This window comes from Peromyscus eremicus, chromosome 16_21 (genome assembly GCF_949786415.1).
Source record: "Peromyscus eremicus chromosome 16_21, PerEre_H2_v1, whole genome shotgun sequence".
In the NCBI taxonomy this organism is placed as follows: Eukaryota; Metazoa; Chordata; class Mammalia; order Rodentia; family Cricetidae; genus Peromyscus; species Peromyscus eremicus.
Window position 1 is genome coordinate 1151059 of NC_081432.1, and position 16412 is coordinate 1167470.

Genomic DNA, 16412 nt, shown 5'->3' on the forward strand with positions numbered 1-16412 from the left:
TTTTAACTCTATTTTCTTTCCCTCACAGCTTATATGCCCTAGCAAAATCTTTCAGAAAACATAAAAATTACAATGTGGTTATATTCTGTTTTTCAAGTGAATGAATACAGTGAATACAAGCAAAAAACAGCATGTTTTGCATATCCTTTATATGATTAGACATTTTAAGTATTACAGGTGAAAAACAATTTATCCCAAAAACCCACATACATTCATACGCAGGCAGTTTGTGATAGATTAACTAAGCAGGCAAGCAAGATATTCTTCTCGGTCAGGTCTTTTACTGGCAGGCTGCATTTTACAGTTACAAAGAAAGGGCCAATTACTTACCTAAAGGTAATCTTATAAGGAATCTTAAAGGAATCACAAACCTAAACATTTATACATGAAAAAGAATCAGTCAGCTCTACTTTAAACCTTTAGGGTGCATACCCACTCATCAATAGTTTTTTGTTTTTTTTTTCTTATATCAGGAGGTTGAGGGCAGAAATCAGTATAAGGGACTAATCACTACCTTTGATCATCAACCAATCTTAGCAAGGATGATATGTCAGCTAGTAACAACTGGGCAGCTTTGTTCTTGTTCCCTGACCTTAATGAGTTCCTCATTCAACTATGTGCCTTTCTAAAACTTTAGGTTGTCTTCTTGGGTTTTTCACCTCAAAGCTATTATCAAAACATCTGATCTACCCAGAAGTTATTATAAGGCTTTGTTTTAGATAAGGAATGCACTCTGAAACCTGTGAACACATCTCCCAACATTAAGGTTAAAAGAATTTAAGCTAGCTGGCATATCAGTATTCAGTTGTTTTTCTTAATCATTACCCTAAGCCACAGTCTATGTGACTCCTCCATAGAAACTCATGTGTTCTGCTGTGTGATACTTCCTTGTTTTATTTTTAATCATCAAAACTCTATTTAAACTAACATTATTATTATCAATTAGTCAGTATTGCTTAGGAAGGAATCATCTTCATAATAATCCACAGATAAAAATGAACACTAGTATAGGATGTATTCATGAGATAAACACACTACATTATAGGCAGTGGGCATCTTCCCACACCCTTTCTCACCTTGCCAAATACCAGAGAACGATGGCAGCAGCAAACGTGTAAAGGCACAGCAGAAGCAAAAGATATTCTGGAGTCTGTGGTGCAGGGGCCTCTCCTATCCAAGATTATAAGGGATTTTCATCCTAGTGGGCTGACACCCTGAAGTCCATTGCCACCTGCTGCTCCTCTGACAGGGCCATAAGCAAGACATCTTTTCAAATCCCAGGATGGTGATTTTTGCCTGCTTTTCATTTCTGTTTTCCAGGGCCTGGAACAAGGCGATCCACATGGCAGATTCTCCATCACTTACTGAGCAGTAAATCTGAGAAGCAGATCCCCTAAAATTGGAGACTAGAGAAGGAAAGGCAAGTTGTTTATTCATGTGGTGGAGATCTTCTCCTGTGTGTGTGTGTGTGTGTGTGTGTGTGTGTGTGTGTGTGTGTGGCATCCCATCCATTCCAGGCCAGCAGACCTTAACCCAGTTAATCATAGAACCACTTCTCCACCTGAAACACAGCACCAAGTCAATGGACAAGAATTAAAATCTGAGCCATGTAGTGGTATTGTGTTCCCCGAAATATTGTGCACTCTAATAAACCTATCTGGGGTCAGAGACAGAACAGCCACAATATTAAACATAGAGGATAGGCAGTGGTAGCACACGCCTTTAATCCTAGCATTCCATAGGCAGAAATTCCTCTGGATCTCTGTGAGTTCAAGGCCACATTGGAAACAGCCAGGCATGATGACTCATGCCTTTCATCCCAGAAAGTGAGCCTTTAATCCCAGGGAGTGATGGCAGAAAGCAGAAAGATATATAAGACGTGAGGACCAGAAACTAGAAGCTTTTGGCTGGTTAAGCTTTTAGGCTTTAGAACAGCAGTTCAGCTGAGACCCATTTGGATGAGGACTCAGAGGCTTCTAGTCTGAGGAAACAGGATCAGCTGAGGAACTGGTGAGGTGAGGTAGCTGTGGCTTGTTCTGCTTCTCTGATCTTCCAGCATTCACCCCAATAACTGGCCTCAGGTTTGTTTTTATTAATAAGACCTGTTAAGATTCCTGCTACAGAGTCACATCTGACCTCACAGCCTCTGGAGACAAGAGAGAGAAGGCATCTCAGGTATAGAATTCCTCCCCATCCAGCATGCCTGTTGTTTTCCATCTCTCATCTGTCCAAGCCACAGTTATGCATCATGTGGATTGCCTCATGCCATAGCCCCAAATACTGTCACCAAAACAAGATCAAAACTAAGGAATGATGACTGTAAGGAAACAGATGAGGCAAGAGAGGCCACATCTGTATAGGACTAAATAAAACCATATTAAGAAGGATACCTGGGTCCTAAGTCTCACAGATATGAAATGGTAGCCATTGCACTCCCAAGTTGGGTAATATCATGTGTTTAGATATCCCCATGGGTGTCCAGAGAATTGTGCTTGATACTTGGGTTGGGGGTCTGTGGGGGGATCAGTCTGGTGCCAAGTGGAGATATTGTGCTGATGTCTGAGATGGGAATCATTAGAGATCTGTCAATAGCACATTATCCTACTCAGCTCCTGCCTCTTCTACTCTATGTTCTTTTGGACATAGACTCTATGACCTCCGAGACAGCAGCCAACTCCCATCCAAATTTCCTTGCCTCCCTCAGACTTCTGTGAGATAAGATCACCAGGAAGCCAAGGCTTATTGCTGTGGACTGACCTGGGCAGGAAAGAACCATGACATAACAGTGAGGAACCCCAGATCAGGAACCAGAGCTGGACACTTTAGTGATAGATGACATAGGTCTTTGGTTTCCTTTGCTTCCTTGATTCTGCCAGCCAGATCAGCATCTGGGCTAGGATTCAAAAGCATGTTGTCAACAAGACAATTACAGGTATCAGAGTAAGCAACTTGTCTCCAGACACTGCTCCCAGGATACAACAGCACAGAAATGGATATGCGGTGAGGAAGCAGGGCTCTAGAGATTCCTCTTCCAGTAGTTAATCTTTCCATGGCACTTCTGGTCTCTGTCACTCCCATTGGTATTTCATAGAGAAGCCAGTCAGCCTCATCCTGAATATGAGAGTGGTAAAGTGATTAAGGACCACTCTGCACTCATTCTCTGCCAATCATTTAGGATATAGATTCATATAAATATATGCACACTGATGAACTTGGTCAATAATATTCTAATTTTGAAAATAAAATTTAATAACACAAAATGCACTCAATGAGCATGATTCTCCTATGGACATGGATGCAGCAAACTATGGAGGGTTCAATGGTATTTTAAGTTCCAGAATGTAAGTAACACCTGAATGAACTCAGTGAAGTATCAAAGATGAACATCTCCAGTGAGCAGAGTATGGTGGGACATGGATTTATCAGTACTCAGGGGACAGAGCCATGTGGATGTCTGTGACTTCCTGTGACTTACTTTTAAAAAAAAAAAGTAAAGAAAAAAGTAAAACAATTTGAAGATGTTAATAAAAACACTCTCCCCTGTGTATGGAGAGATGACTAAACTGTGTAGACGACCACAGTTCGAGTCCCAGAAGTCTCTGAGGTCACAACCTCCTGGGCCTCTTACTTCGGGGTTACTAAGAGCCTCTTCTGATCTCCACAGACTACTGTACTCCCAACACTCACACACCCATACATGAAGAAGTATACACATAAACAAAAAATAAAAATAGGTCTTAAATCTATTTTCTCTGTACATTTTTGTTAAGATACATTTCCTACACTGTCTATAAAACTAAATGTTAAAAAGGAGAGTCAGAATCCAAGATATGTCTTGTAGGAAAGATGAGGATAAGTAGAGGCAAACATGTAAATATCTGTTAGTCTTACAATATCATTGTATTTTGGAAAATAGTCATTACTTTTTGTAAACATTCTGCTTACATGCACTTTGTCATTAATGCTCAATGAAGCAAATGTTTTAAAATTCTCAGTTCCTAATGTAGTGAATGTGGATTGATACAATCCACACAAGCATAAGTACCTTTGAGGGCAATTAATTTCTAAGACTCTGTAGACATCCTGACATCTCAGATTGAGAATTACTGACTCAGTGGCTTCTGGTCTGGACTCAGAAGGATATTTTGACCAGGATGAGACGGACAACAACCAGAGTAAGCAACTTGTCCCCATACACTGCTCCCAGGAACCCAGGTCCCAGAGCTGGAACTGAGCCAGGAAAGCAGGGCCCAGGAGATTCCTCTTCCAGGAGTTCATCTTTCCATGACCCAACCACAATGCTCTCTATCACTACCATTGGGAATTCTTAGAGAAGCCAATCAGCCTCATCCATATCAAGATTATAAACTGAACACACACTAGCAGAGACTTAGTGTCCACTCTTCAAGTAGGATGAAGACCTTAGTTCCCAAGGCTCTTCTCCTGCTGCTCCTGGCCAACCTGACCCTGACCAGGCATCCAAAGGGTGAGTGTGGGTGTCAGGAGGGAAAGGACCTAACCTGGGAGATGAAAGGACTCCACCCCTGGGGCTGCAGCACAGGAAAATCTGTCTCTCCCCTAGCACAGCCAGGACTTTCTTTATTTATTTAATATCACGGCCCCAGTCCCTGCTCGCTTCTCTTTTAGGAGAAATGTGGGGAGCAGCATAGGGTACTAGGAGGGAGTTATAGATCTAAAGATCCAATGCACTTAGGTTCAAACTCCCTGAGCTATTTGCAAACTCTCCTCACCTGGCCTGACTTGCTGGAGCCCCAACTCATCTATGCTGTCTACTTTAATGACATTCGTATTGAGAGATTCAACAGCAGAGAGGAGCCTCCGAGACTGATGCACTGTGCACCATGGGTGGATCAGCAGGAGCCAGAGTACTGGGACCAGAGGACAGAAGAAGTTCTGAGACTGATGGCAGCATACAAGTACATACTGAAGAAAATGCTTCACATCTACAATCTAATTGAAACTGGTGAGTGGACCCGAATCAGAAATCCCAAATTTCAAGCTTCCAGTGGCTTTGCTCCAGTTCCCCATATCCAATATTTTCCCGAGCAAAATGTAACTCACATAGACTAGGCTACAGAGAGCCTTGGGACACTGACCTGGTTTTCTGCACAATTTAAGCTCAAATGTGGCCATTTACAAAGGCCAAATGGGAGGGACTGAGTCACTGGAGGGCCCCAAGGGACCTGGCCCTGTGAGAGTGGCTGACAGTATGGGCTTGGATAGGTAATTACACAATCCAGATCCGGATGGCCTGCGATGTACTGCCTGGAGGGAACCTCAGTCGTGTACAATATGAATTCATCTTCAATGGCCATGATTACGTTGTGCTGAACAAGGACCTGAGAAGTTGGACTGCAGTTGGCAAGGCAGCTGAAGTGTTGAGGCAAAATTGGGAGGCGTCAGGTTTTGCAAAATCTTTGAAGAATTACTTGCAATATGAAGGTGTGAAGTTGGTCCTCAGACAGCTGGTCTATGGGAAGGAGATTTTGCTGAGAACAGGTAAGAAAAGAACTGCCAACCCTGAACTGAGACTGGAGCCCTTGTCCTCCTCAGCAGGGAGAAGCTGGATACTAACTCAGTCTTGCATCAAAGGGGAAGAGTGTCGTGGGTTTCCTAATTCAACAAGAGAGAGGGACTCTCCAGAGGGCTAAGCCTTCACTCAGGATAGATCAGTCTGTCAATTAAGCAGCATTTCCCTTCCATTTGCCTTGTGAACCACGATCTCTGTCATGCCTGTTCACTATCCATGTACTGTGGAGGTCTGAGCCCAGTGTTGCTGAATCTCAATCTCCATCCAGTCAGAACCAGAAGTTCATATTCATAGAGGGAGATCCAGAGTCCCCTGCTCTGTGCTGGCTCATGATGATTCTGAAACTTTCCAAGGAATAGATTAACCTCACCCTTATCCTGAGATTAGGCTGATGTGTGGGGTCAGCATCTCTCCTTCTAGCCAACTCTCCCATCCATTCAAACCAAGGTTACATGCACAGTGATGGATATTCAGGAAGAATGCAAAAAGCCTGAATTTTCTAATTTATTCTCTTCAGATACCCCTAAAATGCATGTGACCCGTAAGGTCAGAGCTAATGGGAAAATCACTCTAAGGTGCTGGGCCCTGGACTTCTACCCTGCTGACATCACCCTGACCTGGCAGAGGGATAGGAGCAACCAAAGTTTGAATATGGAGGTGATAGAGACCAGGCCTGCAGGAGATGGAACCTTCCAGAAGTGGGCAGCTGTGGTGGTGCCTTCTGGGAAGGAGCAGAGATACACATGTCATGTAAATCATGAAGGGTTGCCTGAGCCCCTGACCCTGAGATGGGGTAAGGAGTGAGTGTGGGCAAAGAGCCTATTACACAGAGAGTGGGAGGCTTTTGGCAGAAATGGAGCAGGGTCATGACTGATAGCTGGAGCTCAGAGGACTCACTGTTCCTTCCATTCTCTGTCAGAACCTCCTCAGCCCTCTGTCCCCATCATGACAATTGTTACTGGCCTGGTTCTTGGAGCTGTGCTTATGGGAGCTGTGGTGACTTTTCTGATATGGAAGAGGAGGACTAAAGGTAAGGAAAGGACAGGGTCTGAGTTCAAGTCTCCATGGGAATATCAAGTCTAGCTGAGAGTGTGCTCTGGCACATGAGAGCAAAGATTCCTCCACACAGTTGCTTATTCAGCCTTGTGCTGATGTGCTGACATTAACTCTATTGTGAAGCATAAAGGAAATAATGAACAGATTCATCACTTCATCAATACTATGATAAAGGTGGCAGAGACCTGATCCTCAGCTCTCAGAGGTCAAATGGAAAGGTTCTTACTTAGAACAGTTATCCAGGAGTCCAGTCAATCCTGTTCGTGTACAATCTACTATCAGTTTTCCTCATCTTTCTCTAGATCTGCAGTCACAGTTTTAGAAACTTCCCTGAGATAAGGACAAGAAGATTTCTCTAGGCCTTGAAGATACTGATGCTCCCAGGAGCTCTAAGAAAAGGGATTATTTCCAGGGGTAAATGGTGAGGCAGCCTTGTTCAGGCTTGCCAGTCATTATACTAGGGACTCTTCCCTGAGACACTTATGGTAGTATATACAGGAGCCATGAAGATTCTCAGCTAGCCCATATCTCCTCATTACTTCCATCTTCAGAGGCTTTGATCTGCTCTTGTATTACTTTCTACTTGGAGGTAAAGTTTCTAGGATGTCCATCCTTCTGTTATATCTTTAAAAGTGACATCCTAAAGGGCCTGATGTGAGACAGGGAGAGGTTAGAAGATAGAACCCTGTGATGTGGGGACTCCTGAGATTGGGACAGTTTGAGTGTGTGATGAGCTGTTCAGAATGTCACCATTTAAGACATTGATCTGAATTTCTTCCTTGTTCTTTTCTTCTACAGGATGAGACAGCTGCACTGAACCTAACAGGATTTATTCTGTTTTCTCTTTTCCTACTGTGGCCTCCAAAAATGATGACTTCTCTTCCTGCATCTGACTGTGACTGTGTGTCTGCCTCCTGTGAGTACAGTGTGAACAGGTGATGAGTTCAGCTCTGCCCGAGCAGCAGTAAGTCCCATCCACACACTGATCATTATTCCTTCCCCAGTCATCATTGCTGCTCCAACAGAGGCTGGGCTGGCAAACCTCCACCCCTGACTGAACTTTAGTTTTCACTGAGCTACATCTTCATTCATCTTTCTTGAAATTAAACTTTTTTATGATTATGGCACTTCTCTCAGAGTAGATTTTTGATTAGTGTGGTAAAGATGAGTAAAACTTGATGGAGAAAATAAAGTCTCCGATCCTTAGTGAATCGTGTGTACTGTGCTAACTCCGTTGTCTGTAGTGATAGTTGAAGGCTATGTAGAGACATGTGAGGCCAGTGTGTGCACAATTGTTGATCCTTCCACCCTGGGCTCTCACACAGTCCCTTTCCTCCTGTGTCATCTTTAGCTCCTAATCCCTGTTCTTTCAAGAAACCTGTTCACCAGGACATGTGAACAAAACATCTCAGGCATTTGTAGGGTCTGTCCAGTGTCTGTGCTGTTCTTTCATGTTGGCAGTCATGATTCTGATATTCCATCAAGAGATGTTGAGATTCATGGTACTACAGGATTTACATTTGTTCTCAGTTCTGTGTTTCAATCTGGTGTCCTTGTCTTCTCTTGTTGATGGTCACTGACATAGCTAGGAATGTTTCTTTCATTGTCTAATCATGGATGTCTGTGGTATTCTCACCAAATTTGTTAGAGTCCAAGTCCAAGCCTGGTTTCTGACAGCCTTTAGATGCTGTAATATGTCAGTAATGCCAGCAGGAGGAGCTCTGCCAACAGGAGATTTGCAAGTTCAAGATCAACCTGGGCTACATCCTGAGACCCTGTCTCCAGGTGAAGTCATTAAAATCTGATAAATAAAAAAAGAATTAAAAAGATAATTTAAAAAATCGTAAGTATTGGACAAAGCTGTTCTGCGCTACTGCCATTCTACAGATATCTTAACTAAGTATTTGAATTTCAGACAGGAAATAGGTTTATGTAAGGAAAGTTATGTGGAATTTACAAATTGGGTACTACCTGTTGAAAAACTGCTTAAATCCCTATAGGATTTCATAGTAGTCACTAAAGCATAGGCATAGGATTTCAGAGCATCAAATCACTTTCAATGAAACTGGAAATCCTTCAAAATGAAGTAAGGGAATCCTATGTTAACACCTGTCTACAGAGAGGGTCACAGAGGAGAGATCAAGAGGAACGGTGTAGACGAAATCAATAGTAATCTCTGTAAAACTAAATTAATTGACAGTCTAGACACTGTCTACAATTCCTGAGGGATGGAGATTTTGCTCCAGTTCCAAAAGAACATTAATCAAGGGAGAATGTGTTTGTGGCCCTAAGGCACAGTTGAGCATTGTCTCTTGTGTGCTTCTCTGGATCCCAGAGGAAGTGCACATGGCAGATTCTCTAACTCTTGTTAAGCAGTACTAGGAGAAGATCCCCTAAAGAGGGGAACATGGCAAGGAAGTCAGGTTTCTGAAGCATGTGATGGGGATCTTCCTGCATGTGTGTCTGTGGAACAGATACCTGCCTCAGGCAAGGAGCACATTTCCTAACAAACACTAGAGTCTTTCAACAACAGGGCATGGCAGCAATTCTCTACCTAAAGTTTCCCCATATCCTGCCATCTCTGTAGGGGGTGTCCTGATCCTCTTTTTCTACCTGTGTGTAGAGCTTACATATCTCTCTTCACTGTTCTGCTGATTCCTTTCAGCATCCTTGCAAACTTGACATACTGGCCAATATATCTTTTACCAGGGTCCAATCTGCAGGAGAGTCAGGAACTAACTGGCCTCACAGAGCCCCAGAACTCACACTCCATGTCATATTTCAGCAAGAAAGCATCCAAGTCTGGCCTCTGGGATTCTTCTTGGATCACAGGCCCTTCAGACAAGGAAGTGACTCCCCTGAATAAGCCTCAGATGCAGTGAATGGAGCATACTGGTCCTGGGGACAGGGAGTTGAAGAAGAAGGTCGGCTAGAACCATTGCTCCAAATTCCCAAAGTGTCTGAGATCTCAGTTCTGCTAGTAGAAATGGATTGGTGTCTCTGACATGATTGTCTTCTAAAGACAATCATAAGGATAAGAATTCTCAAGCCCTGCATGTCTCCACTGATAAGAACAAATGTGTATTGATCCTCAAATAAAACTTCTGATCCCAGGTTGCCATTATTTGGCATTATCTTCAACAAAGTTAGAATCTCAACATTCTCAGTTCCTAAAGCAGTCAGTATGGATTGATATATGTCATGTAGGCACGTTTACCTTTAGTTTCACATAATTTCTAAGTGTGTGTAGACATATTGAGATCAAAATGCTCTAGAATAGCTTACATATTGCCCACTGTGTTGGGACTCAGAAGAACATCTTGATCAAGGCCAGGACACAGATCAGGGTGAATCAAGTTGTCCCCAGACACTGCTCCAGGGATACCAAGACAAAGAGCTGGGTCAGAGTGAGGAGATGAATATTCGGGATTCAGGGTTCCCAAGAGTTGATCTTTCCATCACATGACTAACCATTTTATTCTCTCTCTCTCTCTCTTCTATTGGTAATTCTTAGAGAAGCCCATCAGCCTAAACCAAATCAGGGTCATAAAGTGAAGAGAGACCAATACTGACTCAGACTCCACTTAGAAAGCAGAAGGGAAGCCCTGACCCCGTACCTTTCAATTGTTAGTACTGAAACTGTCTTTGACCCAGAACCATCTATGGGAGTTCAGAGTTTATGAGGGAAAGAGCTTCTGCACAGAGGACAAAGGACTCAGACTGTCTGGTGTTCACCATCCCAACATCTGCATTTTTGCCTTAACTCAATGGCACTCTCCTGTGGTGATACTTGTACTTTAACAAATTGAGCGTACCTGAAGTTCAAAGAGTGGAGCTAGCCACTAGATAGCCATAGAGGACAGGCAGTGGTGTCACACACCTTTAATCCCAGCACTTGGGAGGAGTTAGCAAGAAGATCAGGAATTCAAGTCCACCCTAGGATGGAAATCATTAGGGATATGTCAGCAGTACATTATCTTTCTCGTCTCACAAGATCGATCCAGTCTGAAAGAAAAACATAGCCAGGCAGTGGTGGCATACACCTTTGATCCCAGCACTAGGGAGGTGAAGACAGGAAGTGATATGGCTAGGCACAGAGAGGAATATAAGGTAGGTGGAGACAGGAGCTCAGTCTCCTTTAAGGCTGACGATTCAGTAGAAGAAAGAACTCTAGTGGGTGGCTGCTCTGCTTCTCTGATCTTTCAGCTTTCACCCTGATATCTGACTCTGGGTTATTATTAAGACCAGTTAGAATCCATGCTACACTGTCCTTTCACCCATAGTGGAAAACTGGACTCTAAAGTGATCACATATATATAACTGATATTTGTTGAGGACTATTACAAGGCCAGGCACTCGGTAGATTTTCCAACATTACCTAGGGAGTGTAGCCTAGAGAAGGAAAAGCAGGTTTCTTGTTCATGTGGTGAAGACCTTCTTTCTCACGTATGTGAGACATTCTATCCAGCTCAGGCCTGGATACCTTCCCCCAGCAAGTGCTAGAGCCCCTCTACACCTGGACACAGCACCAAGCCTCTGGCCAAGTGCTGAAACCTGAGCCACATCTGACCTCACAGCCCTTGGAGTCAGCAGGGAGGGACAACTTAGGTAGAGGAAGTCTCCCTCCTTCTGCATGTCTGATGCTTCCCATTACTCCCCTAACCGTGCAACAGCTATACAGCCATGGGAGCTGCTGCTGACCACAGACAAAAACTATGGCACCAATATAAGATCAGAACTAAGCAATGGTGTCTGAATGGACACAGATGGGGCAAGAAGAGGCCACATCTGCATAGGACCCAAGGAAAGGATAACTGGGTCCTTCATCTTAGAGATATTAAATGGTGGCCATAACATGGGTTTATGATTAAAAGGCTTTAAAAGGCTTCTCATGGGTATACAGAGTATTGTGATGCATGTCTGGGTCTTGAGGGTCTGTGGAGGGTCAGCCTGGTATCATAGGGAGACACTGGGGTGATTTCTGCATTGGAAATCATTAGGGATATGTCAGCAGTACATTATCTTTCTCGTCTCCTTTTGCTTCTACCCATGGCTTTCCTTGGGCATGGTGTGCATGGCCACTGACAGAGCAGCCAACTCCCATCCTAAATTCCTTCATCTTCCCTCAGATCCCTGTGATCTCTGATCATCAGGAAGCCAAGGCTTAGTACAGGTGCCCTCAGCTGGCCAACAAAAAACTGTGACACAACAGTGAGGCAATGAACCCCCTGAATCAGGGCCAGAGATGGACACTTCAGTGAGGTACATAGCCCTTTACTTTACTTTCCTTCCTTGATTCTGTCAGCTACATCAGCATCTGGGCTAGGACTCAGAAGGATGTTGGGAACAGGACCAGTACAGAGATCACAGTAAGCAACTGGTCCCCAGACACTGCTCCCAGGATACCAGGCCCTAGAGCTGCTGGGTTTGAGTGGGGAAGCAGGGCTCTAGAGATTTCTCTCACAGTAGTTAATCTTTCCATGACTCAATCCACCACATCTCTGTCACTCTCATTGGAAATTTTTAGAGAAGCATCATACTGAAGATCAGAGTCATAAAATGGATAAGGACCAGTCTGGACATCCTCTAGCTATGCTATTTATCTGCTCTTTCCTCTGAAGCTGGCCTCCTGTGATCCTGACCTAAAATTTACAGGTTTGATTGCCTCTGCCTCCTGAGAGCTTGTATTAAAGTCATGCACCACCACCACCTGGCTCATTTTTATTTGCATATGAAACATTTCTCAGCATGTATTTCTGTACACTATGTTCATGCTCAGTGGCTGGGGAGGCAAGAAAAGGTCTTTGGTTATCCTGTGACTGGAAAGAGATGGTTCTAAGTTCATGGCTGGGTGCTAGGAATTGAACCCAGATTTACTGGAGGTTGGCCAACGCTTTTAATCACTGGGCTATGTATCCAGTGCCCTTTAAATAATTGTTCATGTTCGAAGTATGGAGATATTCTAGGGCTGCCATATACAGGGCTCTGGAAAATCCTTCTCATAAGGTGAGGGTTCACTATAAACACCCTAATCCTACTTTAGGAACTCAGGATTTTTCCTGTTCTGGTTTGTAAAATTTCCCTCTTTAAGTTGCTGATATTTTTAAAGATGTTTGGTCATCACTCACAGCTTCTGATAGCTGCTCCTGAAATTGAAGAGTATTTCCTGTAGATTCTAGGGGACTGTTGCTGTATGTCCTGTTGTCCTCCATCCTGAGGAAGTGGGCATCCCAGACTCATCTGTTTTTGTTTCCTGTATCTACAAGGAGTGAGACCTGTCTTCAGTGCTGAGCATGAGTCTGGTGTGATTCTCCCCAGGTGTCCCTGTTTCTGACAACAGAGGTGTTTCTTTCACTGTCTTACAAGGCCCATGGACCCCTGACCAAGGCATCTCCGTGCTATTATCATGAGATATTTTAGGGTCAAAGCCTGTTTTTTGACAGCTATAATCACGTGCAATTGTGGCCAACACAATAAGGAAACTAATAACACAAATACAGTGAAAATTAAAGAAAGGATGTTTATTAAATGTGACCACAGTGGGAAGAGGAGCAAACAGGTCCAGTGACTCACTCTGAGTCCCCAGTTTCATCTTTAGCATCCTGACATTGAGGTTCAGGTTTAAATACGGGGAAAGAGGACTTTCCCCCATTTTTCTCTTTAATTTTCCTTTTTTACTTTGCTAATAAACTAGAGCTTTCTGGTCATTACTCACCTCTTCTCAGTTACCAGACTTTTCCCAGTTTATTCCCTGGAGATTCTGCCTGTGCCTGTGTGTCCTCCTCCATCATGGGTTTCTTATCCTTGAACTCTGCATTTTCCCACTCCTAACTTCTAAGTGCTGGCATTACAGGTGTGTTCCATGACACACAAATCTTCAGAGAAGGTTTAAAGTGTGTCGTCTATAAGTGTTGTCAGGAATTTAGCAAGTGACATACAGAGGTAGGAAGTGTACAGTTACTGTGTGCACTTTTGTTGTGGTTATTGTTGTATTTAGACAGGGTCTCATGTAGCTTTGGGTCATAATCTCCTGATGTTTATACCTCTTCTTTGAAGTGCTGGGAGTAAAGGCATGTAACTAACATGTTCTGTTCTAGCATAAGAATTTTGTTAATAAATTTTTAGAGAAATTTTTTCAGTAAAATATGGGTTAAACTGTGTTATAAGCATTTAGAACCTAAATTTCAAGTAATCAATTCTGTGTAAATAATCAATTGCAGAAAATTAGAATTGCTTACACTGGGAATGCCGTGGACTGAGGTTCATGTTCACCTCTCATAAATTCAAGCACATCAGGATCTCTGAACTCCTATTCACAGTGACTGAATGGCATGCCGGGAAACTGCACACAAAGAAATTCCCTAAAAACAAACACTTGTGCAAAATAGAGACCATGCAGCCACTGCCCTGTACAACTGATCATTCTCTTCTTCCTTCTCATGAGACTGGGGAACTGAGTTCAGGGGAGCTGAGCGAGAGGTAGAGACCTGCAGTTAACCTACCTGTTTGCCTGGCTGGATTCTCTCTTCTTGATTGTGCTAGCCATTTCAAGTTCCTACCCTGACTTTCTCACAGTGATGGACCAAGACCTAGAATTGAAAGCTGAAATAATCCTCTTTATCCTCTAAGTTGCTGTTTAAAGTTTTTAATTTTTAATTTTTTGAGATTATATATAATTACACTTCTCACTTTCCTTCCCCCTCAACACTCTCCCATACACCCCTCCTTGTTCTCTTCCAATTTATGGCTTTTTTTAAAAAATTGTTATGTTCTTTCTTTTTCTATCTCTCTCTTTCTCTCTCCCTTTCTGCCACACGCCCCTCTTTTTCTCAAATATAACCTGCTCAGTCTGTGTCTTAGTTAGGGTTTCTATTACTGTGAAAAGACACCATGGCCATAGCAACTCTTATAAAAGGAAACATTTAATTGGGGCTGACTTAGAGTTTTAGAGGTTTATTCCATTACCATCATGATGAGAAGCATGGCAGTGCAGGCAGACATGATGCTGGATAAGAAGTGAGAGTTCTACATCTTGATCTGCAGGCAGCAGAAGGAGGCTGTGTGCCACACTGGGTGTAGCTTGAGCATATAAGACCTCAAAACCCACCTCCACAGTGACACATTTCCTCCAACAAGGCCACACTTGCTAATAGCATCACTCTCTATAGGCCAAGCATTCAAACACATGAGTCTATGGTAGCCGTTCCTATTCAAACCACCAGTGAGTATTACCTTACTTATGTGTATGTTTTCAAAGCTGACCATGTGGTATTGGATAACCAGTTGGTGTACTCTTCTCTGAGGAAGACTGTTCCTCCAACCCCCAGCTTTCCTTAGGTACCTGTAATCCTTTGTATAGGGTGGAGGCCCTCTGTACTTTTCTCTACTCATTTTGGCATATCTATTGGTATTGTCCTTATTCAACTTATGTTTGAGTAGTCAGGTTGGTGGGACTTTATAGAGATAGCTACTAACATTCCTAAGAGACACAATCTTGTGGCAAACTTCCTGGTTCTTACAATCTTCCCACCCCTTCTCCCTTCTGAAATGTGCCCCGAGTGGGAGTGTGTTGTAGAATGCTATTTTAAGGTGTATTACTTTTGTTTATGTTGCATTTGTTTAACTCTATGAAGCTGTGTTACTATTCCTGTCAAAAAAAACACATAATGGTCTAATGAAGAGCTAAATGACCAATAATGAGGCAGGAGAGAAAAGCCAGGCGGGACTGGCAGGCAGAGAGAATATATAGAAGGAGAAATCTGGGAGAAGGTGAGGGAGGAGCCAGAGAAAGAAGAGGACTCCAGTGGCTAGCCACTCAGCTACACAGCAAGCCATGGAGTAAGAGTAAGATTTAAAGCAAAGGATAACCAGACTACAACCCACAGCTCCAGAGAAGCTAGCTAACAAGGAGGACCCAAAGAGGGATGCATGGATCACCCTGGGAAGGGGAAATAGATGAGATCTCCATGAGTAAAATGGGGAAGACAGAGGGTGATGGAGGGGAGAGGATGGGGAATGAGAACACAAGGGAACAGGATGGTCCAGCTGGAGTAGGGATGGAGTGGGAGAGCAATGAAAGAGATACCATGGCAGAGGGAGACATCATGGGGATAGGGAGAAACTTGGTGCTAGGGAAGTTCCCAGGAATCCCCAAGGATGACCCCAACTTATACTACTACCAATAGTGGAGAGGGAGCCTGAACTGCCTTACCCCAGTAATCAAATTGGTGAATACCCTAACTGTCATCATAGAGCCTTTCTCCAGTAACTGATGGAAGCAGATGGAGAGATCCACAGCCAAACACCAGGTTGAGCTCCAGGAACTCAGTCAAAGAGAGAGAAGAGGGATTCTATGAGCTAGGGGCATCAAGATCATGATGGGGAAACCTACAGAGACAATCAAACTAAGCTAGTGGTGACTCATGAACTTTAGACCAACAGCTGTGGAGCCTGCATGGGACTGGACTAGGCCCTCTGCATAGCAAGACAGTGATGTAGCTTGATCTGTTGAAGGGCCCCCCTGGCAGTAAGATCAGAATTCATCCCTAGTGCATGAGCAGGCCTTTTGGAGCCCACTTCTATGATGTGATACCTTGCACAGCCTTGAGGCAGGGGGAGGAGTTTGAACTTGCCTTTACTAAATGTACCTCCCCATGGGCGGCCTTACCTTCTTGTAGGAGGAAATGGGGGATGGATTGGGAGAAGGAGGCTGGAGGGGCAGGAGGAGGGAAGAGGGAGATCTTTGATTGGTATATAAAATGAATAAAAAAATTCTTAATAAAAAAGTACATGACAAAATTTAAAA

The 16412-nt window shown here is 43.5% G+C and overlaps 1 protein-coding gene across 1 annotated transcript; it reads left to right on the top strand.

Moving 5' to 3' along the window:
* Positions 1-4018: 4018 nt before the first annotated feature.
* LOC131893760 (class I histocompatibility antigen, Gogo-A*0201 alpha chain-like) lies at positions 4019-6634 on the top strand. Its single transcript, XM_059243854.1, has 5 exons — positions 4019-4486; positions 4715-4984; positions 5245-5520; positions 6069-6344; positions 6471-6634. Exons 1-5 carry the CDS (start codon positions 4414-4416, stop codon positions 6632-6634), a joined length of 1059 nt encoding a protein of 352 aa, XP_059099837.1. The 5' UTR covers positions 4019-4413.
* Positions 6635-16412: the final 9778 nt, after the last annotated feature.

Bases quoted from the DNA above. Each gene is read 5' to 3' on its own strand.
- LOC131893760 (XM_059243854.1), top strand. From the start codon at position 4,414: ATGAAGACCTTAGTTCCCAAGGCTCTTCTCCTGCTGCTCCTGGCCAAC. The intron at 4,487-4,714 runs GTGAGTGTGGGT...CAATGCACTTAG, and splicing joins CCTGACCAGGCATCCAAAGG to GTTCAAACTCCCTGAGCTAT. The intron at 5,521-6,068 runs GTAAGAAAAGAA...TATTCTCTTCAG, and splicing joins GGAGATTTTGCTGAGAACAG to ATACCCCTAAAATGCATGTG.